The 24,814-nt window shown below is 32.3% G+C and overlaps 1 protein-coding gene across 1 annotated transcript in view; it reads left to right on the forward strand.

Annotated features, from left to right (window-relative positions):
* The window catches only part of Btbd8 (BTB domain containing 8), an 83,426-nt gene extending 67,241 nt beyond the window's left edge, over positions 1 to 16,185 (forward strand). Inside the window, exons 11-18 of the mRNA XM_027935262.3 lie at positions 54 to 191; positions 1,198 to 1,327; positions 3,724 to 3,785; positions 8,296 to 9,001; positions 9,346 to 9,433; positions 9,834 to 9,973; positions 11,350 to 13,656; positions 15,008 to 16,185. Coding sequence (XP_027791063.3) covers positions 54 to 191; positions 1,198 to 1,327; positions 3,724 to 3,785; positions 8,296 to 9,001; positions 9,346 to 9,433; positions 9,834 to 9,973; positions 11,350 to 13,656; positions 15,008 to 15,477 — 4,041 coding nt within the window. The 3' untranslated portion in view covers positions 15,478 to 16,185. The remainder of the gene's footprint in view (positions 1 to 53; positions 192 to 1,197; positions 1,328 to 3,723; positions 3,786 to 8,295; positions 9,002 to 9,345; positions 9,434 to 9,833; positions 9,974 to 11,349; positions 13,657 to 15,007) is intronic.
* Positions 16,186 to 24,814: the final 8,629 nt, after the last annotated feature.

Below are 24,814 nucleotides of genomic sequence, written 5' to 3' on the forward strand. Positions count from 1 at the left end.
TTTCTTACACATTTTACATGATTTCTATTAAATATCAATTCTGTGTTTTGTAGTCACAAGCAATGAGCAGCACAGCTGATCTGTTGGACAAAATTTTAAAAGCAATTGAAGAAAATAATACCACTGAAAATAGTTGCTCTCTTCTTATGGCTGTGGACACATTACTAAACTCTGAAAATACAAAGGAAATGGTACTGAATGTAATAACATTCATTAAAATGATGTATTATTTGAAGTATTTTAAGATTTTAAATTGCATTTGCATTTTAAATGTTGCATGGGCCATTGCAGCTAGGTAATAGACATCTGGGGGTTGATTATGGTCTCTACTTTTGTATATGTTTGGAATTTTTCATAATATAAAAGTTTTTCAATTCCATTTATATTCAAATGGACTTTTTATGAAAGTTTAGAGTTTGGCATTTTTTAAAATATTTTTTGTAGTTGTAGATGGATACAGTACCTTTATTTTATTTATTTATCTTTATGTGGTGCTGAGGATTGAACGCAGGGCCTCACACATGCTAGGCAACTGCTCTACCACTGAGCCACAACTCCATCCCCTAGAATTTGGCATTTTGGCTCATTTATTCTAAACCTAGTTGTTGGTACTTAGAGTTACAGTGTGTCAAATATCGCCAATATATCTTCTGGTCATTATATTAAATTTTTGGATATAAAACATATGTTGTAGAATTATTGCCTTTTGTTGATATATATTTTTAATTCCTTTTTCTCTTAAAAAGTCATAAAATTAGATTGACCAGGAAAAGGCAAAATTTAAATATTATTTTAAATGCAGTTAATCAGTGGTAATTAGTAAGCTAGTTGTAAATTATTGGCATATATATATTCTATAAGAATGATGAAAATTTCATCATATTTATTATTATTGCATAGAGTATTTGACCTTGTAATGTCATAGTTGATTTTAAAAGGCTGTGGAATATATTCATATAATGGACATTGGTGTTTTAAAATAATGTTTGGTTGAAAGGGTAAGATTTAGCTTCATGTTCATTTAAAATTCTGTTAATGAGTAAGCCCTTCATAAATAATATGTACCCTATGATCTTAAAAATCTAAGTGATGACATCATTGATCTAGCTTAGGAGTAAGTAGATTCGGAAAGGAATAATGACTGGTTGCTATGACAATGTGGCTCTCACCAGCTGCTGATTTGTTGCTTGAACACAGGGTTTTACGTGCAAGATCCAGGCTCTGCGTGATAAGCTGTGGATCTTCCTGGTTCAGTCTTTCTATGCTGTTCGTCACACAGAAAGCTGGAAGCTGATGAGCACAGATGATCAACAGAAAATCCAAGCAGGTATGTTAGCCTTGAAATTTTTTATTCTCATTTTATGATCTTTGTGACAGCAGATATTTTGAAGGTGAACATTCTGATAAGTAGAAAGGTTAACATTTGTATGCTTCTGTTCAATAATACTGTGCTAACCAAAACTAGTGATAGTATGTTAGGCAGTTTTAATAAATCATGTTTTGTTTTTGCTGCTGTTAGAAATTGAAACTCATTTCCTTTATATATACATATAAATTTTTAATCCTACTGTATATTAGCAACAGTATTCCAGCCAAATTTGCTTAAAGGCATTCTTGTGAAGAGGTTAGAAGTATAAAAGAATATAATCCATATAGAACAGATTACAAAACATACTTTCTCCCTTTGAAAACATATTTTACCATAAAGATTTTCCATCTTTTTCAGAAGACACCCTTTCTTGTGGTTTTGCCTAGATTGCATGGGTTTTTTTCACAATTGATTTGTTCGGTGATGTTATGTGTGCTATTGCAGAGTGTCCCTCAGGAACCACACAGTGTCTCTGATACTTAATATGTACCATTTGAAACATAAGCATTAAATAAAAGATGTGCATTTCTCAGAATGTGTGATTGTTTCAAAAAACCAAAAATTTGAGGGTGTGGAACTAAAAATGGCTTCATGACTATTTTGGGGTTAAAGCCAGTGCCTTAGAAAAAAATCCTGGCATATTCTGCAAGTATACTTTTAAAAACAGTTTTAGCTAAGGGACTGTTTTCTGAAGTAAACATTTGTTTCCTATAAAAGATGGAAGCTATATGTGATGAAATATATTTTTGGTAATGTGTGAGTATATAAATCCTTTAGTGATACAGTTAAAATATGAACTGCTGTCTTATGTTGTAAATCTGACATGATAGTGCAGCTAGATGTTATTCAAACAGTACTTTTCAAAGAAATTCCATTTTTTAAATAACAAAAATCAAGAGATCTTTAGAAACTGGAATTTTTTTGTAGTGACTATTTCTATGCTGATTTTTAGATGATAGTTTATCTTTACTATAATATCTATACAATGTGAAGAAACAAAATAAGATTAGCATTCCTTGAGTAAATGTCCTTCAACTCTTTTCTAGTTGGTAGCAAACTTTGTTTTTCTCTGTTTTAGAGGATTTCATAGTTAAGTTGAACTTCAAACAATGTTCTTTAATTCTTTAAGCACTAATTAAAAATATATGTAAATACACAAATCTAAAGAAAATATCATTGGTAATACAGATAATTATCAAAAAGAACTCTCCATTCTATTACATTCCATCAGTGCAGTAATAATATTTATAAACCTTAAATATGAATAATAATGAATCCTGATTTATGCACAATTACTGCATTGGGAAACACAGATTAAAAAATATTTTGGGGTTGTCTTTGTTATAATATTTCTTGTATTCTAGCTGAGTTACTGACTTTTGGAAGAAATTTTCTATTAATTTTTTTCCATATATTGTTGTGCAGAGTCATTTGCTTACTGTAAATCAGTCTTTACAATATCACTTCTAGAATCTTGCTTTGTCCTATAGCACATATCCTGTAAAATAGAGATTGTGGAAGATGCATGATAGTTAGATAATTTAATATATTTTTATTAGCTGTTTTAATAAAAATCAAATTTTGGAAATTATATATTTTTATTCAAAATATGTCTTAAAGCACCATAACCTTCAAAAGAAAGAAATACATTAGCTGAACTGTGTTGATAGACTTCATACCATTATTCCTATATATTTTCCTGACGTCATTCAAATTCTTATTTTAAGCACATAAACATGAATTCCCCAGTACTTCTCATATAAACCTAACTTATAAAATGAATATTTATTTAATTCTAAAAGAAATAATATGAGTTTGAGAATTGTTTCTTGTTTTATTTTCAATAGAATCTTATTTTTTTGTTCTGTTTTCTCCTTCCTCATGACTTGCAGGCAAAACTAGGATATACTTTTAGTTAATTTCAACAGAGTATTTTTATATTTTTAGGATAAATATTTTTTATGTTTAATTATTTATAAAATATCATATTTGTCATAATGTATAATTTTTTGAAATTTGGAAAATAAATGAAACCAGTTATCTAAAAATTTTCAACATGAAAAATTTCTGGGTTTTTGTAAATATGTGAACATTCCTTGTGAGATTGCACTTATTATTTATTAATTTTTAAAACAAATATCTTAGGAACTAGAGAAAGATTGAAAATTACATCCTTTTTAAAAAATTCTAAAATACAATAGAGAATTATTTTGGTGCACTAGATTGGTTTCAGGTTTTTGTTGTTGTTACTTCCATCAAAATATAATGTTTTGTGCTAGAATTCTATTTTTCTTGTGCTTCTTTGGTAAAAGTAATACTTTCTATAAAAAATAAATTGCTGTTTTTTTCTACAGCTGCATTTGACAAAGGTGATGATCGAAGACTTGGCAAAAAGCCTATATTCAGTAGCTCTCAGGTAAACTTCTGAATTTTATAGGTTCAATGACAAAATATAAAAAATTATTGAAATTTTTTAAAAAAGATTTATTTAGTTGTAGATGAACACACAGTATCTTTATTTATTTTTATGTGGTTCTGAGGATCCAACCCAGTGCCTCACAAATGCGAGGCAAGCACTTTACCAATGAGCTACAGTCCCAGCCCCTTAAATTTTATTATTTTGTATTTTAGCCTAATTTTTAAAAATTTCTTTACTCATTAATTAAAGCTATTAGAAATAATTTTGAGTCTTTTAAAATCAAGTGTACATTGAATACATTTTTAAATGATGTGAATTTTTGATGTCCAGCTGGCATGAGAAGTAGCCACCTTTTTCATTTCCTTGAAAACCTTTTTGGCAAGTAATATATTGGAGCTATTCCAGTAGATTAGGAGTTTTTCAGAATTCTAGATCTAACTCAATGACTTTTTCTAATTAACCTATTTTTTTATTAAAGAAGGTCTTGCTTGTTCCAGTTTTCTCTATTTTAATTCACATTTTTTATGTGAAGAAAGCAATTGTTACCAAGAGCACAGTTGTGTTCTACTTTAGAAATTACTTAGTGTGCTTATGTAAGGTACTCAGTGTAATCAAATTCTCAGAAACAGTAGAATGGTGATTCCCAAAGACAGAGAGTAGAGTGGGTTATAGAAAAGGGGAGTTGTTTAGTGGGTATAGATTTTCAGTTTTGTAATACAAGAAAGTTCTAGAGATATGTTGTGTAACAAAGTTCATATAATTAATGTAACTGTACTGGATGCTTAAAAATGTTAAGATGGTAATTTTGTGTTATATGTTTTTTACCATATACACACAAAAGTTACTTGATGTATTTATTATAACTGAAATTATATTTTTATTCCCACAAAATATGTTAATACTGGTTAGGGTTTCAAGATAATTTATAGCTGCTTATGTAATCAATAATATATTTAAAAGTACAGGGACTAGGATTGTGACTCGGTGGAACAGCGCTTGTCTAGCACGTGCAAGGCGCTGGGTTCAATCCTCAGCACCACATAAAAATAAAGAAATAAATAAAATAAAGGCATTCTGTCCAATTGTAACTAAAAAGATTTTTTTTAAGTGCAGAATTATACTAGCCTACTGTGTGCATTACAATGATAATATGAAAATATACATTGAGAGTTCCAGTTTGGAATGCAAAGAATATAGTGCCCTTGCAGAGTGGCTTAGGGAATCCTGTTTTCTTCCTTATAGAAAACACTGCAGCCCAAGCCAAACTGAGCTCTCATGGCTTAAGGCAGGATCAATATCTAAACAAATATCTTAGATAAGAAACTGGGATATTGGAGCTTTGTTCAGTAAACTTACTAGGACTATTCTCTAGAGTGTGTTTCACAATATAGTAACTCCATCATATGTTCCACCTAAGAACATGTAGTTTGCACTAAGTTTAAGAATCAGTATACACTGTAGCTCCTCTTAGAGACTGTAGATAAAAATTATACCTTAAAAGTGGTGAGAAACACTACAGTAAAAGAAACTTGAATTTTGTTTCAACTAAATTTCTACTTGTTAAACTATAGGACACCACTAGGCTTCCCCTGAGTCACTTTAAAGCATATTATATAATTTCTCATAACATAGTTATTCTAGGAGATGTTACCTTAGGATTTTTTTTTAATGTACTTAAATTCCCAGTTATTCTTGTGGTTTTGTTGTTGTTGTTGCTTGTTTGTTTTAAGGCCTCCAGGAAGTAGTCTACCTGCCTTCTTTCCCCCTATTATAGAGCAGGCTTTTCCTCCTCCTCTGCCCTACAGCAAAATAGAACAGATTTTCATCATTCTTCCTCATCTTCCTGACCTTAAGATTGTCTAAGAGTTATTTTCTGTTAACAACAATGGGAAGGAAATAGAGTAATAATTTTCCCTCAGAAAAGCAGTGGTATACTGAAATGAGTGCTACATATAAAATTAGAATAGTTCACATCTTGACTTCACATTATTATCTGTGTTTGCTTATCTGTTAGATGGAATAATAAAACCAGCAGGATTATTGTGAAAATTAGTAAAAATAATTTTGAGGCAGTTGTCTGGTATGTAGTAAGTACTTAGTAAATGTGAAATGAATACACATGTTTTTCAAACAAAGATAAAACATTTAGAAGGTAGAGAAAAGGCTGAGTGCAATGACACACACTTGTAATCCCAGCAACTAGGAAGACTGAGGCAGGAGGATCACAAGTTGAGCCAGCCTCAGAAATTTAGTGAGGCCCTAAGAAACTTAGATGCTGTCTCAAAATAAAAAATGAAAAGGGCTAGAATGTGGCTTTGTGGTAAAGCACCCCTGGGTTCAATGTCCAATACCAAAAAAAAAAAAAAAAAAAAATAGAAGGTGGGAAAAAGTTAATCAGGTAAGACTGGGAGAAATGTTTAAAAGAGTGCTAGTACTAAAATTCTTAAAAATAAAACATCTCATTTCTAGTAGTTGCTTCAAAATAAAATGGGGATAATATATATGAAACAATTGGACATGTATTGGTAATTGTTAAAGCTGGATATTAAGTACATGGCAGTTCGTCTTCTTTTAATTATGTTTAAATTTTTCTATAGTAAGAATTAACCAAAAAAATAATAATAAGAATACATTACAGGGTTATCTTTTATTTATTTATTTATTTAGTCAATAGAATATGGTGATCATTCCCAATTGGTCATGTGTTCAGAAGAAACATTTAAACTTGGCAAATATAAGTAAGAGACTGCCTAGAAATTCATTTACATTGAATCTTCATCATATCATACTATATTAAGTTTCTAAAGGAGTATATTTACCCCATATAATACATACTACTTCAAAGTGCAAAGATTTAAGGACAGAGCAAATTAAGTATAGTCGGTTTGAAGGGAGAGAAAAGGTCTAAAAGCAGAACTTGACCTAATTTTAGGATTAAAAATAGAGGAATGTCATTTGTTGGGTTAAGATTTGATCAAAAAAGCAAAAACTGAGGAAAAAGCCTATCTGAACTTTATAAATATTAGACTCCTTGAACACTGATCTGAGGAAGATTATTCTCTATAGACATGCAAAATCTAAGGCCCAGCGTTGCTAATAACTTCTTAAATATCTCAGATCCATTGGAGGCAAAGCCAGTGTAAGTCTCATGATTCCTTTATCACCATACCTCACTTTTTACCAAATTTAGCTAAGTTATTTATATATTTTTATTGTCTATATGCACACGTATATATATATATATATATATATATATATATATATATATATATATATATGTGTGTGTGTGTGTGTGTGTCATTTTATCTTGGACAATTTTAAATGTAATAGAGAAGCTTTTCAGATTTAGAAATAATTATATTATTGAATTATAATCAATATATGCGTAGTTTTAACAACAGCATTTTCTTGAGTCCTCAGTATATTATGGGCATGGTGTCAAGGGTTTTAGATACCAGAAGTGAAGACAATACAAGCTTTGCCTCCACAGTCTCATATAGCTTTACAAAGGGAAAAAAATGAACATTTACAATTTACCCAAAAAAATGACAATATAATCATATTTTTATTCTAAAATTTTTACCAACTTTAAAATTTTTGTTGTTCTCTTCCTTCCTAAGGTTAGGTTTTAAAAAATGATAAAGTGGTTGTGTTTGTCTTCATTATCTTTCTATTTTCCTCCTTTTTCCTTTTTCATATCCCTTTTCCTACACTTTCTCCAGGTAGCCTTACTGTTCTACCCTCTTGTTCTTTAAAAAAACCAAGGTTTTCCGATGTAATAAGTTGTATTTCCTAGGAGTTTTTTGTTTGTTTGTTTGTGTTAAATTAAGACTCCAAGAAGTAAACTATTCTTACTATACAGAATTAAATCTTTAATGATAAAATTTCTGGCATTTGGGATAGGGTTGAAGAGAGAGGTTTGGGTGAAAATCTTTACATTGTCTCTCAAATTATACCATTTGGATGATTACCACCTTGAAGCAGTAAGTCATGAGCTCAAGTCCTAATTCTGTCCCTTACAAGCTTATTACCTTGGGTAAGTCACATACTTGCTTTCATCCTCTATTTCTTATCTAAAAACTGAAAATATCTACAGGAGCTATTTCATAGGATTATTGTAAAGATTAATTGAAATGATGTAGGAAAAAGGTTTTGTGTGGAACCAGGAATTCCTAAAAAAATGTTGAATATTAATATTTACTTAAGGCATGCTGAACCTTTAGGTATTAATCTCTACCAGACCTAAAAAAATTAAAAATAGTATGGCTTTTATGAATATGTAAACCTTTAATGCTGTGTTTCAGGTTTGATTAAAGATAATATGGTTAGAGATAAAAAAAAGTTTTGATCAAAATGATCAAAGACTCAATCCAAGTTTTAAATGACTTTAAATCATAACATAAACTTTGTTGTTTGTTTTCTCTGAAAAACTAGCTTACTGAAACAGAGTATTATATGTCAAATACTTCAGTCAAATTACAAAGTATTTTTTCTTCTTTTTTTATAGCAAAGGAGACAAGTTTCTGATTCTAGTATTATAAAAAACAAATCTTGGAGGGAAAATAACAAGTGTTGGAGTGCTCTCTCTGCTAATCAAAAGATGAAATCCGATGGATTAGGAGCATCTGGACATTCATCAAATACTAATAGAAATAGTATAAATAAAACCTTGAAGCATAATGATGTAAAGGAAAAGGATAGTACAAAAGTATCATCTAAGATTGCAAAAGAATTGAAAACTGGGGGGAAAAATATTTCTGGAAAGTCCAAAACTGTAATAAAGCCCCAAATAGAAAACAATGATAATGCAAAACTGGAAAACCTGCCACCTAAAGTTGTGGAAAAGTCAGCAATAGCAACGGCAGCAGCAACTGGACATAAGAATTCAGTAAATGGAAAAGGAGTGAAAAATCAAGAAGGGCAAATCACAGGCGCCAGACCCAAGGTACTCACTGGAAATTTAAATGGGCAAACCAAAGCAAAACGTTTGAAAAAAGTGACAGGGAAAGATTCTCCATGCCTCAGCATTGCAGAACCTTCCATCCAATCTCCAAATTCAAGTGTGGAATTATCAATTTCTGCTGGGTGTCTGGGCAAACCAAAAGAAAATGGATCAGTAGAAGAGATGTCTTCTGGTCAGAAGCTATCATTTTGTGATTCTCCAGAACAGATGGTGAAAAACAGTGTAGACAGTGTCAAAACTTCCATTGTAGGTGGGTTTTTAGCACTCTAATTTTTTTTTTTTAATACTTTGTGTGAATTGTGTTGGGGAGCAAACCCAGGGCCTTGTACATGCTAGGCAAATGCTCTATTACTGAACTACACCTTTACCCCAAAACTCTAATTTTTAATTGCTCTTAACAAGTAAAGTTCTTAGAATAATGCTTGGGGGTCTTTTATTTTAAAATGCCATAAACTATTTATTTATATGTATTTGAGAAAACATAGTCCTTTCTACTTTAACACTTTTGTTTATAGTGTCTAACCAGTAAATTTATACCATATTGTTACATGTTTGTGTATTCTATCCCATGACTGACTTTTTCTTAATTTATAGCAGTAAAATCTCAGCCTGTTTCAAGAGTTACCAGTGGAACTTCCAACAAAAAAAGCATTCATGAACAAGACACTAATATAAATAACAGGTAGGTCTTCATTTATTGTTTAACCTATATGCTAACTTTCTCTGTAGTTAATTATATACTAACTTCTAACCAAATATTGTTAAAGTGTCTTTTCTTTGTTAAAAAAAGTAAAATATTATACTGTGATATTTTAAATGATTGTCATTTATGAAAGAAGTATATTTATACAAGAATGATTTCTGCAAAATATTAGAAGAATATCTTTATACTTATGGCATTTATTATGTATTACTTTATCATACTTTACCTACACTTTTAAAACTTAAAAACTTATGGTTTCTCTATTTTCAAAAAAGATGTACTTTTATTTCTTGGGAAAAACATATTTCATGAGTGATTCTCTTAAAAGTTCATGTTTTGGAATCTCATTGTAATACTAAGTACAAACCATTTTTCTTAGTGTACTAAAGAAAGTCAGTGGCAAAGGATATAATGATCCAATACCACAGGCAATTTTGAAGAAAAGAGGAAATGGCAATGGACATGGTACAACTCAGCAGAGGACAAAGAATGCCCCATCTAATCTTGCTAAAACTCAAGGTAAAGCTGAAATAGTTGTGGGTATCATGGATATTACTTCCTTATGTAAGTTGGATAAGCAAAACTCAGATTTGGAACTTAAGTAGCAAATAAGACATAAGATGATTTTACTTATTTTACATTTGTTTCACATGACAGAGATGAGAGTTTAGACAAGTATTTTGATGTTTTGGAGGTATTGGTTTGGTTTTTATTATCCTTTGTGGGAAAAATAATTAAGGGAATTGCTGGTTTATCTTTATTTGTGGTGCTTTTATAGAGTATGCCCATATTTCTTGACAGTTTCATAGATAACTGTAAGAATTCCATCTGTAAAACCAACACTAAAAAGCTCTAAAAATAATGGTATAGTCTAGATAGCCATTATATAGAGAGGAAGAATTTTAAAAAGGAAAGAGTACCATTTAGATTGCATGATTTGCTAACATAATAACTGATTTTAAAAATTACTTTTCTTTATACATTAAGCCTTCAAATGTATAAGAGCAGTTTGTAAAATCCTCAGAATAATTTTGGTTTACATTATGAATTAATACTGAAAATCAATTTAAATAATAAGGCAGAGAAAATTATTTATATCTTAGTAATAGCTAAAAATTAAACATTTAAAATTATTTGCTAGAACTGGGGGCATATAACTCAGTGGTAGAACACTTGTCTAGTATACACAAGACTCTGAATTCCGTCCCTAGCACCACAAAACAAGCAAACAAAAAAAGTGTTTGATAACGCTTTTTGGTCTATTTGCATTTGAATGCCCCAAAACATCATCTCTAAAACTAACCAGTATATACAAATGAATTCCCAAAGTTAATCTCTCATTCCCTTCAGGCAGCAGTTCTGGTTTCCACTGCAGATTTAAATTAATGAGCTACAATAATAGTGGTCTTCTTATAAGAAGTAAAATGGTTTTATTCATGTTTAAAGGAAAAAGGAACAATTTCAACAGTTTTCTATTTTCTGTTTAGCTTGCTTCTCATTTCCAGCTATGTAGAACACAGCCTTCCCCTCCCTGTCCCCACCTACCAAAAAAAAACTTCAGAGGGAAAACTTCCTTGCTCCTTTGGTCTAAGAAATCAGACTTTTTCCTCCCTCATATATTTATGCAAATCCAATTTTGGCATAAGGATCAAGGCTCTTGAGGAAGAGAATCAATTTTAACTAAGACCCTAAAATAGTCCCTATATATTTTAATAGAAAAATAATTTTTAAAATTTTATTGTATGACTAAGTCCTAATCTGTAATTGTCCATTTGATCATAGATATGTAACCTTTCATTGTTTTTATTTATTTTATTTTTCCTAAAGTAATTTAAAATGTTGAATTTCACACAGATTTAGAGAATATATTGTATTTCTGAACTTTCTTTTCTTAGGATCCCAAGGTGAATCACCAAATTCAGTAAAATCTTCAGTCTCTTCAAGGAAGTCTGATGAAAAGTTGGACCATAAGACACCTTCAGATAAACAAACACCTAAGAAAAAAGTTGTTAAACAGGGACTCACAACTTTGCCTAAGGTTAATGCAAAAACGGTGTCAATGCCTAAAACCCTGAATCAGTCAAAGAAAGGTGAAACTCTGAATAACAAAGATTCAAAACAAAAAATGCTTCCTGGACAGATTATATTGAAGACTCAGTCTTCCTCTCAAAGACCTTTAAAAAATGAAACATCTGTTATACAAAAAAGCGTATTTAATCATGTAGATGATAACAACAAAGACAGTGCTTCTGAACAGAAGCCTCACAAACCTCTAACTAATCTTGCAACCAAAATCAATGGCACAGAAGCATTCCAGTCATCATGCAGACCTGACCCACAAAAGCCATTAAGCAGTCAAGAAAAAGAATGCCAAAATATTTTAAAGCTGGATAAATCAGTAAAACAAGAACTGAAATCAGAACAAATTTGTTCAGGTAAAAGTGAAACAAAACTTCCCAATCACAAAAACACAAATTATTGCATTCCTACTGAAGCATATTGTCCTTCTGGTGAAAGTGATAGTGTAGATTCAAAATTTTATAGTACCAGTGCTCAGAAGTCCATGATTTCAAATCCAAATGAAAACTCCTTAAACTCTAATCCAATTTGTGATTTAGACTCAACAAATGTAGAACAAATCCATTTAATATCAGACAGAGAGAAAGAAATAGGGAGAAAAGATATAAATAGAACATCAAGCATGAAATGCATAAAAGATGTTTTATCTTGTATTCCTGAAAGGATAAATAGTACCTTAAATTCTGTTCAAGATGACAGAAAATCTAAAATTCATGTAGAAAAACCAACAGTTCCTACTCAGTTACCTAATGACTCTGCCATGAAGGAAGATAAACTTACTACCACAGACTCAGATGTTTCCTCCAAATGTTTTTCGGGACAGACATCAGGAAAAAATTCTCCTAAAAATATGGAAACATCAGAAACTCCAGAGAATCATGAAACTTCAGAAGCTCCATTCATGGGTCACTGGAATTTGAGTACCAATGTGCTGCATCAGAGAGAGAGTCCTGAATCTGACACGGGCAGTGCTACCACATCCTCTGATGACATAAAACCCAGGTCTGAAGACTATGATGCTGGAGGGTCTCAGGATGATGATGGGTCAAATGACAGAGGTATTTCTAAGTGTGGGACTATGCTATGCCATGATTTCCTTGGAAGAAGTAGCAGTGATACTAGTACTCCTGAAGAATTAAAAATATATGATAGTAATTTAAGAATTGAAGTAAAAATGAAAAAGCAAAGTAGTAATGACATTTTCCAAGTTAACTCAACAAGTGATGATGAGATTCCTAGGAAAAGGCCAGAAATTTGGTCTCGATCCACAATAGTTCATCCTAGGGAAAAAGAAAATATTCCACGAGGCAGTGTCCAGTTTGCTCAGGAAATAGATCAGGTTTCTTCCTCAGCAGATGAAACAGAAGATGAGAGATCTGAAGCTGAAAATGTTGCAGAAAATTTCTCTCTCTCTAATCCAGCTCCTCAGCAGTTTCAGGGAATAATTAACTTAGCTTTTGAAGATGGAACTGAAAATGAAAGTCGTGAGTTTTCTGCAACTAAAAAGTTTAAAAGGTCAGTTTTACTTTCAGTAGATGAATGTGAAGAACTGGGATCTGATGAAGGGGAAGTCCATACTCCCTTTCAGCCTCCTCTAGACTCACTTTCACCTTCTGATGTTTTCGATGGTGTTTCTCATGAACATCATGGAAGGACCTGCTTTTCCAGATTCTCACAAGAAAGTGAAGAAAGTATTTTACAGTGTAAGCGGCAAGAAAAAGGCAATAACACATATAAAAATGAAAGCACTCTTTTGGGTCTTAATAGCATTGACTCTTCAAGAAAAGAGAAACAGAGTGTTTCAGCCACTGACAAAGATAACACATTAGATGTCCTGTCCAAAGGAAGCAGGCAGTTTTTTCCAGAGAATAAAAAAGTAAATGGTGGAAACAGTATGACTAATGATGTTCAGCAACGCAGCAAATTCTTGGATAGTGACATAAAATCTCAAGAAAGGCCATGTCATTTGGAGCTTCATCAAAGAGAACCCAATTCTGACACACCAAAGAACAACTCTATGAAATCTCTAGACTCCTTTCGGAGTCAAGTTCTGCCTCAGGAAGGTCAAGTGAAAGAGAGCCATTCTACAGCTACCGAAAAAGCTAATATTGCTTTATCTGCAGGTAATGTACAGAAATAGAAATGCTAAATGCATAAGAAAATAAGTTTATAGAGTTTTAAAGTTTTATGTAGCCCTGAATGTTATATTTTAGGTAGATAGAATAATTACTTACACAACAGTTTCAAATTTTTTTTTTAATTATTTATTGTTGGCTGTTCAAAACATTAACAGTTTCAAATTTTAAATGAAAATTTAAATTTCTTGATAATATGAAAATTAACTAGTTATTCATTTATTATTGTTCACCGAAAATCTTAGTGAAGAATTAATATTTAGTAAAAATTTTGGTTGTTTATTTGACATAACTAACCTATTAGGAGATTTTACATAAAGAGCAAATATAAAATCTTAGTTTGTTATTATTTAGTTATTTATGTCTAATTTAACATAAGAATTCTCAACTAAGAAATTTTATTATACATTGGATATGATTTATGGACTTGCTAATAATATATCTGAGGGCTGTGCAATAACTATAGTAATATGTAACTAAAAGCACTGAACTATTTTAACAACTAGATTATTACAATTTATATGCATTTTACAGAGAGTAAAACTTTCAGGATCAATATAATTCTATTCTAAAATTTTCAAGTAAAAATTAAATTTCCTTAAAGAGATTATATTTAGAAGCAATGATAATATATGAAAAAAGCCCAGGCTTATTTCATATGCACAGAAGATTTCCTGTCTAATTGTTTTATGTTTTTGTCTTCCTTATTATGGTAATTCAGACTAATGACCCACATTTGAAATATGCAATAGTGGCTGACTAACTATTGTATATCATAATCAAGAAAAATGCTCATCTATAATCCCTATTCAGCAAAATCATAAGAATAGGAGTTTAAAAAAAAAAAAAAAGTTGTACTTTTTTGTTTGTTTGTCCTTGCTTGAATCCTTCTTTGCATGTGCAATATAAAAATAAACCTTTAGATAAAATGTATTTATACCCCCTTTTGGAAGTGACTTACTTTAAAAGTCACCATCAGATAAATTGTCTTTTTTTTTCCTCTTTAAGTTTCTATTGTAGTAAATTAGATATATGTGTACTTTCTATGTTTGTGTTGAAATAATTTGTTATTTTCTGTATAAGTTTTCAAATTAAAGAATGAAAAATTATTGTTAGTTGCCTATGTTGATTTTGCTGCTAAATCTCACCCTTGAATTTTTTTAACGTAGACAAAGAAATGCCTCAGAACTTTTGTCAGTTTTGTATAAATGTTATTTTCCCATTTTGTAGTTTTTTGGGGGGCTATCACTGTTACATTGTATTAATATTGTACTACAAAACTCTGAGGAGTACCAACATGTGCAATTTTTACATTGTGTAGTATTATGAATTATTTCAGGAGACATAGATGATTGTGACACACTGGCACAAACCCGCATGTATGACCATCGGCCTTCAAAAACCCTTTCTCCAATATATGAGATGGATGTAACAGAAGCATTTGAGCAGAAAATGGAATCAGAAACACATGTTACAGATATGGATTTTGAAGATAATCAACATTTTGCAAAACAGGACTGGACTCTACTAAAGCAACTGCTCTCTGAACAGGACTCAAACTTAAATATTACAAATTCTCTTCCTGAAGATCTAAATTTAGCACAGTATTTAATCAATCAGACACTCCTTTTAGCACGAGACAGCTCAAAACCTCAGGGTATAGCACATGTTGACACTTTGAACAGATGGAGCGAACTAACATCTCCACTGGATAATTCCTCAGCAAGTATCACCATGGCTAGTTTTTCCTCAGAAGATTGTTCACCTCAAGGTGAATGGACAATTCTGGAACTGGAAACTCAGCATTAAGAGTCTTAACATTTTGGAAAATTTTAAACTGTGTCACTCCTTTATTTTTTGATGCCTATACTATATCTAAATTATAACTGCATTAGCCAGACATAGACTGTCCTTAATATTGAGGGAGTCTTTCCAGTTTATTAAAGTAAGCATAGTTTATTTATTGATATGCTATCACATGTAGAGGGAAAAAAAGTGTTTTTTCTAAAGTTTTTGAGCATGTTTTCTATAATTGTTAGAGAAATTAGGAGACTTCTAAGGAAAAACACTTGCTTCAGTTTTCCTTTCCTACCTGATCATTTGCTTATAATTCAAGAATTTAAAATGTGAATGCACAAGTATGTCAGTCTCTTTACCCTTTTACTTTTGTTCTGCATATGGTACCATAGTAGTTTAACAATAAAAAAAAAAACTTACTGTACTTGTGTCAGTTTATATAATCTGTGAATGACAATTTAACTCAGGTTGGGGTGGTTTAAGCCAGAAAATCTTGAAGCAAGTGTACCTCAAATTTCAACCACACTGTTAATAGGATAAGAGAAATAGAATTGCCTGTATTTCTCTTTTGGGGATATATCCAGAGAAAGGTATCTGCCCCTGTTCAAAAGCAGTAGGAAGACTGTCTATCTTACTTTGGTAGACTGCCTTACAGTTTAATTCATTTTGTTAGGAATATTTTGGAATTGCACCTGCAGTAGACTGGCATTAAATATTAACTTGAACAAATTAGAATAAAATAAAAAAATTAACTTAAAAATGGGTACATGTGGCAATTGAGGAGTTACTGAGTTTTAATTGTGTGTGTGTGAATGAATTTGTTCTTTACTGGTTTATATACTTTAGTTCCTTATTTGCTTGATCAGATTATCTTTCAGTCTAATTTCAGTAGAAAGACAAAAATAAATTTTTCTACAAAATTATCTAGGGGATAAAAACCTTTTCTATAGAATTCTGTAGGGACTGAATACTTTGACCTTTGATACTGGTGGATATTGTCCTTTAGGATAATGGGACTTCATATAGCACCTCTCTCAAAGCTTTATAGCTAACTCATAATTCCTCTAAAATATGTCAGAATTTCTATAAGATTTCTATAACTTTGTAGCTGCAATCTAGTTGTATAGGCCAGGTGACTTTTTGAAATATACCTATTTATAAAGTACTTTCACAAAAGGAGAGGGAAAGGGAAGAATTGGGGAGTGAAGTTGACCAAATTATGCTAGGTGTGTGTATGAATATATCACAAAGTTGTTTTTGAAGTAGTGAAGTAACATAACCAGGTATATTTTAAAAAGATAACTGTCCATAGTAATGAAAAGGACCTGATCTGGAGAAACACCCAAACTTGTCAATCTTAGAAATGGGGAATGGAGAAGAATTTGATAACAGAGACATTAGGTAGGTTAAGATTCTAGAAGATGGGATGGAATTTTAAAGTTTCTATCACAAATAATCCACACACTGAGGGCCTGATATGATTCCAGGATTTTTCTAGGACCTGGACTAAAAAGATGAATGACATAGAACCTTGTCCTTGAGTATCTCAAGTCAACTAAGGAGATAGATTGTTAAACAAAAACTGCAAAATAGTGATGTGAAGTGCCACAATAAAGCTCTGTGCAAAATATAATTAATGTATAAAGGACAGAGAAGTGATGGAGGAGTGCTCAGAGTAGTTGGGATTCACAAGACAAAGGAAAATGCACACCCTTGGCAGAAAACGAATACATTGGGAGTGAGGAATTCTGTTTTTTTCCATGTCACTAGAGAGAAGGGAATGGATAGGAAGGTCAAGAGATGAAGTTGGACAGCAAAGTGGAGTCTAGAAAGGAACATGATCAGATTTTCACTTTACAACATTTTGATAGCAATATGTAAGATACAGTGGGATAATAACGAGGGCAAGATGATTAGTGAAGGATCTTGCCTGAGAAAAAGCTTGAGTGGAGAGAGAAAAGTAAATATATTTGAGATCTAAAAGGTGGAGTTGGAGAAACTTAGTGTCTGGATATGGAAATTGGAGAAGTGAGTTAGAGATTTAGATTTTTAAATCTAAATCTAAAAAAGTGAAGCAGGCATAAGCATAAAGATGAATTTAATTTGGGGCATACTGAGTTTGAGATGCCTGTGAGATATTACAGAGGCTGAGGACAAACTATGGTTAAATAGAAGAAAAGCCTACAAAGAATACTGAAAAAGAAGTATTAAAAGTAGAAGTAGAGGCAGGCACACAGCACACACCTGTGATCCCAGTGACCCAGGAGGCTAAGGCTGGAGAATCACAAGTTAAAGGTCATCTTACACAATTTAGTAAGACCCTGTCTCAAAAATAAAATTTTTAAAGAGATGGGGATATATTTAAGAGGAAGAGTGCCCTTGGGTTCAATCCCCATGACTAAAAAGTAAACAGGAAGCCAAGATGAAAAGAATAGAGTGATGAATGAACAATCTTGTTACAAAATCAGAAAAGGGTAAATCAAGGTACCAGTTTCTATTTTGACCTATCCAATTCACAGGGATTTTTAAAAGTTTTTTTTTTAAATCAATATTAGCAACAGAACAAATTTGGGATTTTTGTATATTTTTTGGAAATTGCAAGTTACCTTTCCAGTAAGAAATTAGTGAATATCAAGAGCTTCACAGCTTCATGTCCTTAACCTAGTCCTTTCTCCTCTTGGGATCTACCATTTAAGAAATTGGTCACAGTTGTGCACACCTGTAATCTGAGAAATTTGGGAGATTGAGGCAGGAGGATTGCGAGTTCAAAGCCAGCCTCTGCAATTTATTGAGGCCCTAATCAACTTAGTGAGACCCTGTCTGAAAATGAAAAGGGCTGGGGTTGTGGCTCAGTGGCTAAGCACCCCTGGGATCAATCACACACACACACACACCCTCTGCCAAAAAAAATTAAAGATCTTGCCAGATGCAGTGACACATCTGTAATCCCAATTACTTGGGAGGCTAAACGGAGGAGCAAAAGTTCAAGGCCAGCATAGTGAGACCCTAAAGAGTTGGGATATAGCTCAGTAGTAGAGCAACTCTGGGTTCAATCTCCAGGACAAAAAATGACAACAACAACAAAAACACCTCAAAGATTTGCCTACAAAGTGTTTTATCAGAAAACTAGATATATTAGTAAAATTTAAAAGTAACTAAATGTCAACTATAGAAGAAAGGCTAAGTAATTTATGGTAAAGCTATATAACTCATGCAATGTTGAAAATTGTTTCCAAAAAAATATTTTTTAATAACAAGGGATGGTTCTTATAAAAAATAAATACCCAGGTTGTATTTTCATAATCATATTGTGTCCTAATTCTGTGTGTGAACATTTAAAATCTACTTTCTCAGCAAAGTTCAAGTAGACTATACAATATTGTTAACTGTAATTATTATGTTGTACCTTAGACCTCCAGAACTTATTAATCCTGCATTACTTTTATTTCCTTTGACCAACATCTTCTCATTTTTCCCAGGCCCTTGTGACTACCATTCTGCTCTTTCTATGAGGTTAACATTTTGAGATTCCTCATATGAATGAGATCATGTAATATTTGTCTTTCTGTACATGGTTATTTCATTTAATAATACCCTCCAGGTTCACCAATATCACAAATCAAAGGATTTCCTTCTTTTTTTAAGACTGATTAGTATTCTGTTGTATACATGTGCCATTATCTTTATTCATTTATCTTCTGTTGAACACTTAGGTTGAGTCCATATCTTGGCTATTGCGAATAATAGTGTAATAAAATAAACATGGGAGCACAGACATCTCTTTGAAATACTAGTTTCATTTCCTTCAGATGTACAGTATACCCAGAAGTGGTGTTTCCGGACCATCTGGTAGTTCTATTTTTGATTTTTTGAGGAAACTTCATTCTCTTTTCCATAATAGCTGCACCAGTTTACATCCCCAACACCAGAGTACAAGAGTTCCTTTTTTTCCATTCTCATTAACACTTGCTATCTTATGTCTTTGATAATTAAAGTTCTAACAGGTGTGAGGTGATATATCTCATTATGGCTTTAACTTGCATTTCCCTGATGATTAATAAAGTTGAGCATTTTTCATATACTTTTTAGCATTTGTAGGTCCTCTTTTGATAAATGTCTATTCAGGTCTTTTGCATATTTTATAGTTAGATTTTCTTGTTACTGAGTTGAGTTCTTTGTGTGTGTGTGTGTGTGTGTGTGTGTGTATATATATACACATATGTGTATATATATACATATATATATGTATATATATATATGATCAGATATATATGTCTTATAAGATAAATGGCCCATTATCAGATGTAAGGTTTACAAACATTTTCTCCCATTCTTTAGGTTGTCTGTTTACTTTGTTGATTGTTTACTGTGTGGGACCTTTTTAGTTTGATGCAATCCCACTTCTCTGTTCTTGCTTTTGGTGCCTGTGTTTGTGGGATCATATTTTTAAAAAACTAGATAATTTAGATCAATGTCAAGAAGCTTTTATCCCTGTGTTTTCTTCTAGTAGTTTTGTAGTTTCAGTTCGTATATTTAAGTCTTAATTTATTTTGAACTAATTTTTGTGTATGGAATAAGTCAAGGGCCTAAGTTTCTTCTTCTGCATGTGAATGGACAGTTTTTTCCAGCTTCATTTATTGAAGAGACAATCCCTTCCCCATTGTGTGTTCTTTGCACCTTTGTCAAAGATTAGTTGACTATAAACATGTGGGTTTATTTCTGGACTTTCTGTTCTGTTCTGCTGGTCTTGATGTCTACTTCTGTGCCAGTGTCATGCTGTTTTGATTACTATAGCTTTGTAGTAGCTATAGTACTATATAGTAGGCTGAAAAGTGAAGAGGAATTAAAGAAGTAGAACTTATTCTTTCAAGGAGTGTGACTGAAAAGGAGATGGTGTTGGCTTAAAGATACTGTTTTTGATTTTTGTTTCTGTTTTGAGACATAGTTTTGCTATGTTGCCCAGGCTGGTCCTGAAGTCCTGGGCTCAAGAGGTCCTCTACCCTCAGCCTCCCCAGTAGTTGGAACTGCAGGCACATGCCACCACACTCAAATGTGTTACTGCAGGAAGCCATCTGTGAACTGTACATGGATTAAAACCATATTGAATCCATTAGGCAGGAAAGTCTGGTATTGGGAACTCCCAGCAGCAATCCTAATGGTTTGAGAATGCCTGGTTCATGTGGCTTCCTACCTAGCTCCATCACAAGTTCAGCACAGCACCAGAGATGGGTGTGACCTGCTAAGAGTAAAACACCCTGCCTAGCTCCACCTTTATATCCTGTTTTTCTTGAAGAAGCAAGCACCTAGACAAGTCTCCTCCCACATTGAAACCTTATACTTACCAATCCCTTTGATCTGTACCACTATAAATAAAGGAAGCTGGCTCCATCTTTGTTAAATGCCTGCCCCTCTGGTCGGCTTAACCCATCACTGCATCTGCTCTGTAAAATATATTTCTGGTCTTTGGTGTCTATTTCGTGGTTCTACTTTCATAACTTTTATTTTGCAGCCGAACTATCCCTCCAATGGGAACCCATTCCCTCGCCCACACAGAACATGAGCAAGATGTTACTGTTGTTTTTAATTATAAAACTGTTTTAGGGGCTGGGGATGTGGCTCAAGCGGTAGCGCGCTTGCCTGGCATGCGTGGGGCCCGGGTTCAATCCTCACATACAAACAAAGATGTTGTGTCCGCCGAAAACTAAAAATAAATAAATATATATTTAAAAAAAAAAAACTGTTTTAGGGCTGGTACTGTAGCTCAGTGGTATTGTGCTTGCCTTGCACATGTGAGGCACTGGGTTCGATCCTCAGCGCCATATAAAAATAAATAAGACTTTGTGTGCATCTACAACTTAAATTTTTTTTTAATCTTTTAAATTGTTTTAGCACTTTGAAAATAAGGAGTTGGGAATAATGAGTCAAGGACCATCAAGAATGAGGCAGGAGAACCAGGTACTGTGGCATACACCTGTAGTTCCAGCTACTCAGGAGATGGAGGCGAGAGGATCACTTGAGCCCTAGAGTTCAAGGCCAGCCTGAGCAATATAGCAAGACCCATGCCTCCTCTACCCCATCTCCAAAAAACAAAGCAAAAGAAAGAGTCAGAAGGTGGGATCAAGTACAAAGATAACTAACTTGACACAGGGCATTTCAAGGAACTTCAGGAGCATTTTTGTTTTGTTTTGTTTTGTTTGTTTTGTTTTTTTAGTACGAGGGATTGAACCAGGGGCACTTAATCACTTAGCCACATCCCCAGTCCTTTTAATATTTTGTTTTGAGAAAGGATCTCACTAAGTTGCTTAGGACTTTGTGATCCTTCTGCCTTCGCCTACTGAGTTGCTGGGATTATAGGCATGTGCCACCAAGCCCAGCACCAGGTTATGTCTACAACTGAAGCACTGATGCATGTGGGACAGCAATGGAATAGAAACCTGAAAAAGTGCATGCAAGCCAAACTAGGATGAATCCTGCAGGCCATGGCAGGGATTATGAGCAAGCCATTATGGGCAAACATCTTAAGAATTTTAAACAGGCAAATACATTACATGTATGACTTTTTCATTAAGATTACTCAAATTCTAGCAGGTAAAAGCTGATTACTCTTGATTGAAAAAAGAGATAATTTTCAATTTGGACATGACACATTAGAGATACAATTTAGACTTCCAAAGTAAACATAATGTCTTCCAAAACTAAGAAACCCAACAATCCATGACTTTTACACATGTTCACTCCATTTCCTGGTTGTTTTTTGAAGTGTAGTGGGTAGAAATGAGGACTTTGGCTTGGTTTAATATAATCTATTGCCAGAGCTATTTTGAAGTTGGAATTATCTACACATTCTTCTCTAGTGATATATTCTTTTTATATTTTAAATTCTGATAAAAGAATACTTTGAATCTCATTTAGCTAGATATTATAAGTTTCTATCAGTTATTATTGCAGAAGTTACTTTTAGAGTCCATGATTCACCTTTCATACAATTGTTCCTTAATTACTTCCAAACTTAGCCAATATTAGCATAATAATTTAATTCTAATATGAGAATTTCAATTCTACTGGACTGTATTTAATTTTTTTTTTTTTTAGTTGTCGATGGAACTTTATTTTATTCATTTATTTTTATGTGGTGCTGAGGATCAAACCCAGTGCCTCACACTAGGCAAGCACTCTACCACTAGGCCACAACCCAGCCCCTGACTGCATGTTTATAATAACGTTGCACCCTGATCAACTAAACATTGAATTTTTAAATCAAGAACATATAAAAAAAATATTTCCATGCAATGATATAACATTTTTCCCCAAAAGGGCTCTCATATAAAATATGCTGAGTTTTATGTTTTCTTTCCATTTTAAGCTCTGGTTCAGCCCAGCAAGACAGCTTAATTTTGAAAAATTGCAATTGAAATATACCTTCATTTACACAATCACATGTTTTAGGAAAGAATATGTCTACACCACTAATTATACTATTAGTTCCACGCATCTCTCAAAAATATAAACAATCAACTCTGTTAAATTAAATAAGCAGGAGTTCATTAGTTTGAATGTATAGCCATACTTTGAGTTCACACATAAAGAACTGCAACCTATTTTTTTTTTAAGAACTGCAACATAACTTAGTATGCAACACACTGAAAATGTAAGTAGGAAAACAGCTAAGTCTCAGTCAACCATAAGCTGTCAAGACTTTAGCCAATCTCAGTCTGCTAACTGATCAGACCATGTCCAAATAAGGCAATAGGTGGAGCTATCAGCAATGGAGTTATTTTTGTACTTCCTTTTCTGTCTATAAATAATGCCTGCTGCTGCAGAGCAGAATTGACTGAACCTTTTCTGGTTCTGAGTTCTTTCCAATTCATGAATCGTTCTTTGCTCAAATATCTCTGCTAAATCTAAAAATGTTGGAAGTTCTTCGTTTAACAACTTTTCTTATAAAAGTAGTTTTTTAAATTTAATTTTTAGTTCCTTTAACAACTTTTAAGAAAGTAAAACAATATCTTCTTCGAGTTTTTTGATTTAATATGAATTATAGAGAACAAATTCAATAAAATAGCATCCCATTGAATCAAAAGAAAATGGAAGGAAAGAATATAATAGTGGGAATTAACTAGAAGTCAGAAAAAGAGTAGAACTGATAGACTCTAAGAGCTGTTTACTAAAACCAAACTCACACTGGCTTAATGGAGAGGAAAGAATAAATAGAAACTATTAATAAGAAAATAACAAATTATATATAATAGCTACACATAATCACAGTTGAAAACCTGCTAGTTGAAAAAAAGTGCTAGCTGGTTCACTAAGTCATTTTAGAATATGAAGAAAGAAGAAAAACCATCACATGCAATTTAAGAAGACATCATAATGTGATTACTAAAATCTGAACAAAGCATAAAAGAGAAAATTATAGAATTATATCACTTATGATAATCATTGCAAAATACCAAAATGATCCAATAGTATATTAAAATAATACATGGCAATTTAAAAAATACAAGGTGATTGAATGTTGGAAGACTTTTCATATAGTACACCCAAACAAAAAAAAATCTCAATAGATGACAAAATTTAACTTGAAACAATGACATCAAATGTACTTTAAGAAAACATGAGTGATATTTTAATAAACTCTTGCAGTAAGAAAGCACATAAAGGAGCTGGGGATGTAGCTCAGTGGTAAAGTGCTTGCCTAGCCCATGTGAGACATTTGGTTCAATCCTCAGCACCACATAAAAATAAAAGTATTGTGTCCATCCACAATTAAAATATTTTAAAAAGAAAGAAAGCACATAAAAACAAGAAAATACATGGAACTTTGAAATAATAAAAAATAAGATTGATGATTTGGCCATTTAAAATTTAGAATTTAGTGGGTGGGGTTGTGGCTCATAGGTAGAGCACTTACCTAGCATGTGTGAGGCTCTGGGTTCGATCTTCAGCACCACATAAAAAGATAAATAAAATAAGGGCATTGTGTTCACCTACAATTAAAGAAGATTTTTTTTTTTAATTTAGAACTAAGATATAATCAAAATATAAATGGAATGAAAAGACAACAAGATAAATTGGGGGAATCTTTTTTCTTTTTAACAAAAATTAAATTGCAATCAGCCAGTAAACAATTAAAAAAAATTCTTCACCAGACTCATGCTTTAAAAAGCATTAAAAAAAAGAACAAAAAGAGGAAGCCTTTTTCAAAATATGAATCAATTCAGTAAGTAATAATACATTTAATATAAGACTATGTATGGTAAGTAAAAAAAATGAATGTATGCTAGTCCATTTTTATTAGGAATTACAAATGAAAACAAGTCAGATACTTTGTTGACTTCATTTAAAAGAA

This window comes from Marmota flaviventris, chromosome 10, assembly GCF_047511675.1.
Source record: "Marmota flaviventris isolate mMarFla1 chromosome 10, mMarFla1.hap1, whole genome shotgun sequence".
Classification (NCBI taxonomy): Eukaryota; Metazoa; Chordata; class Mammalia; order Rodentia; family Sciuridae; genus Marmota; species Marmota flaviventris.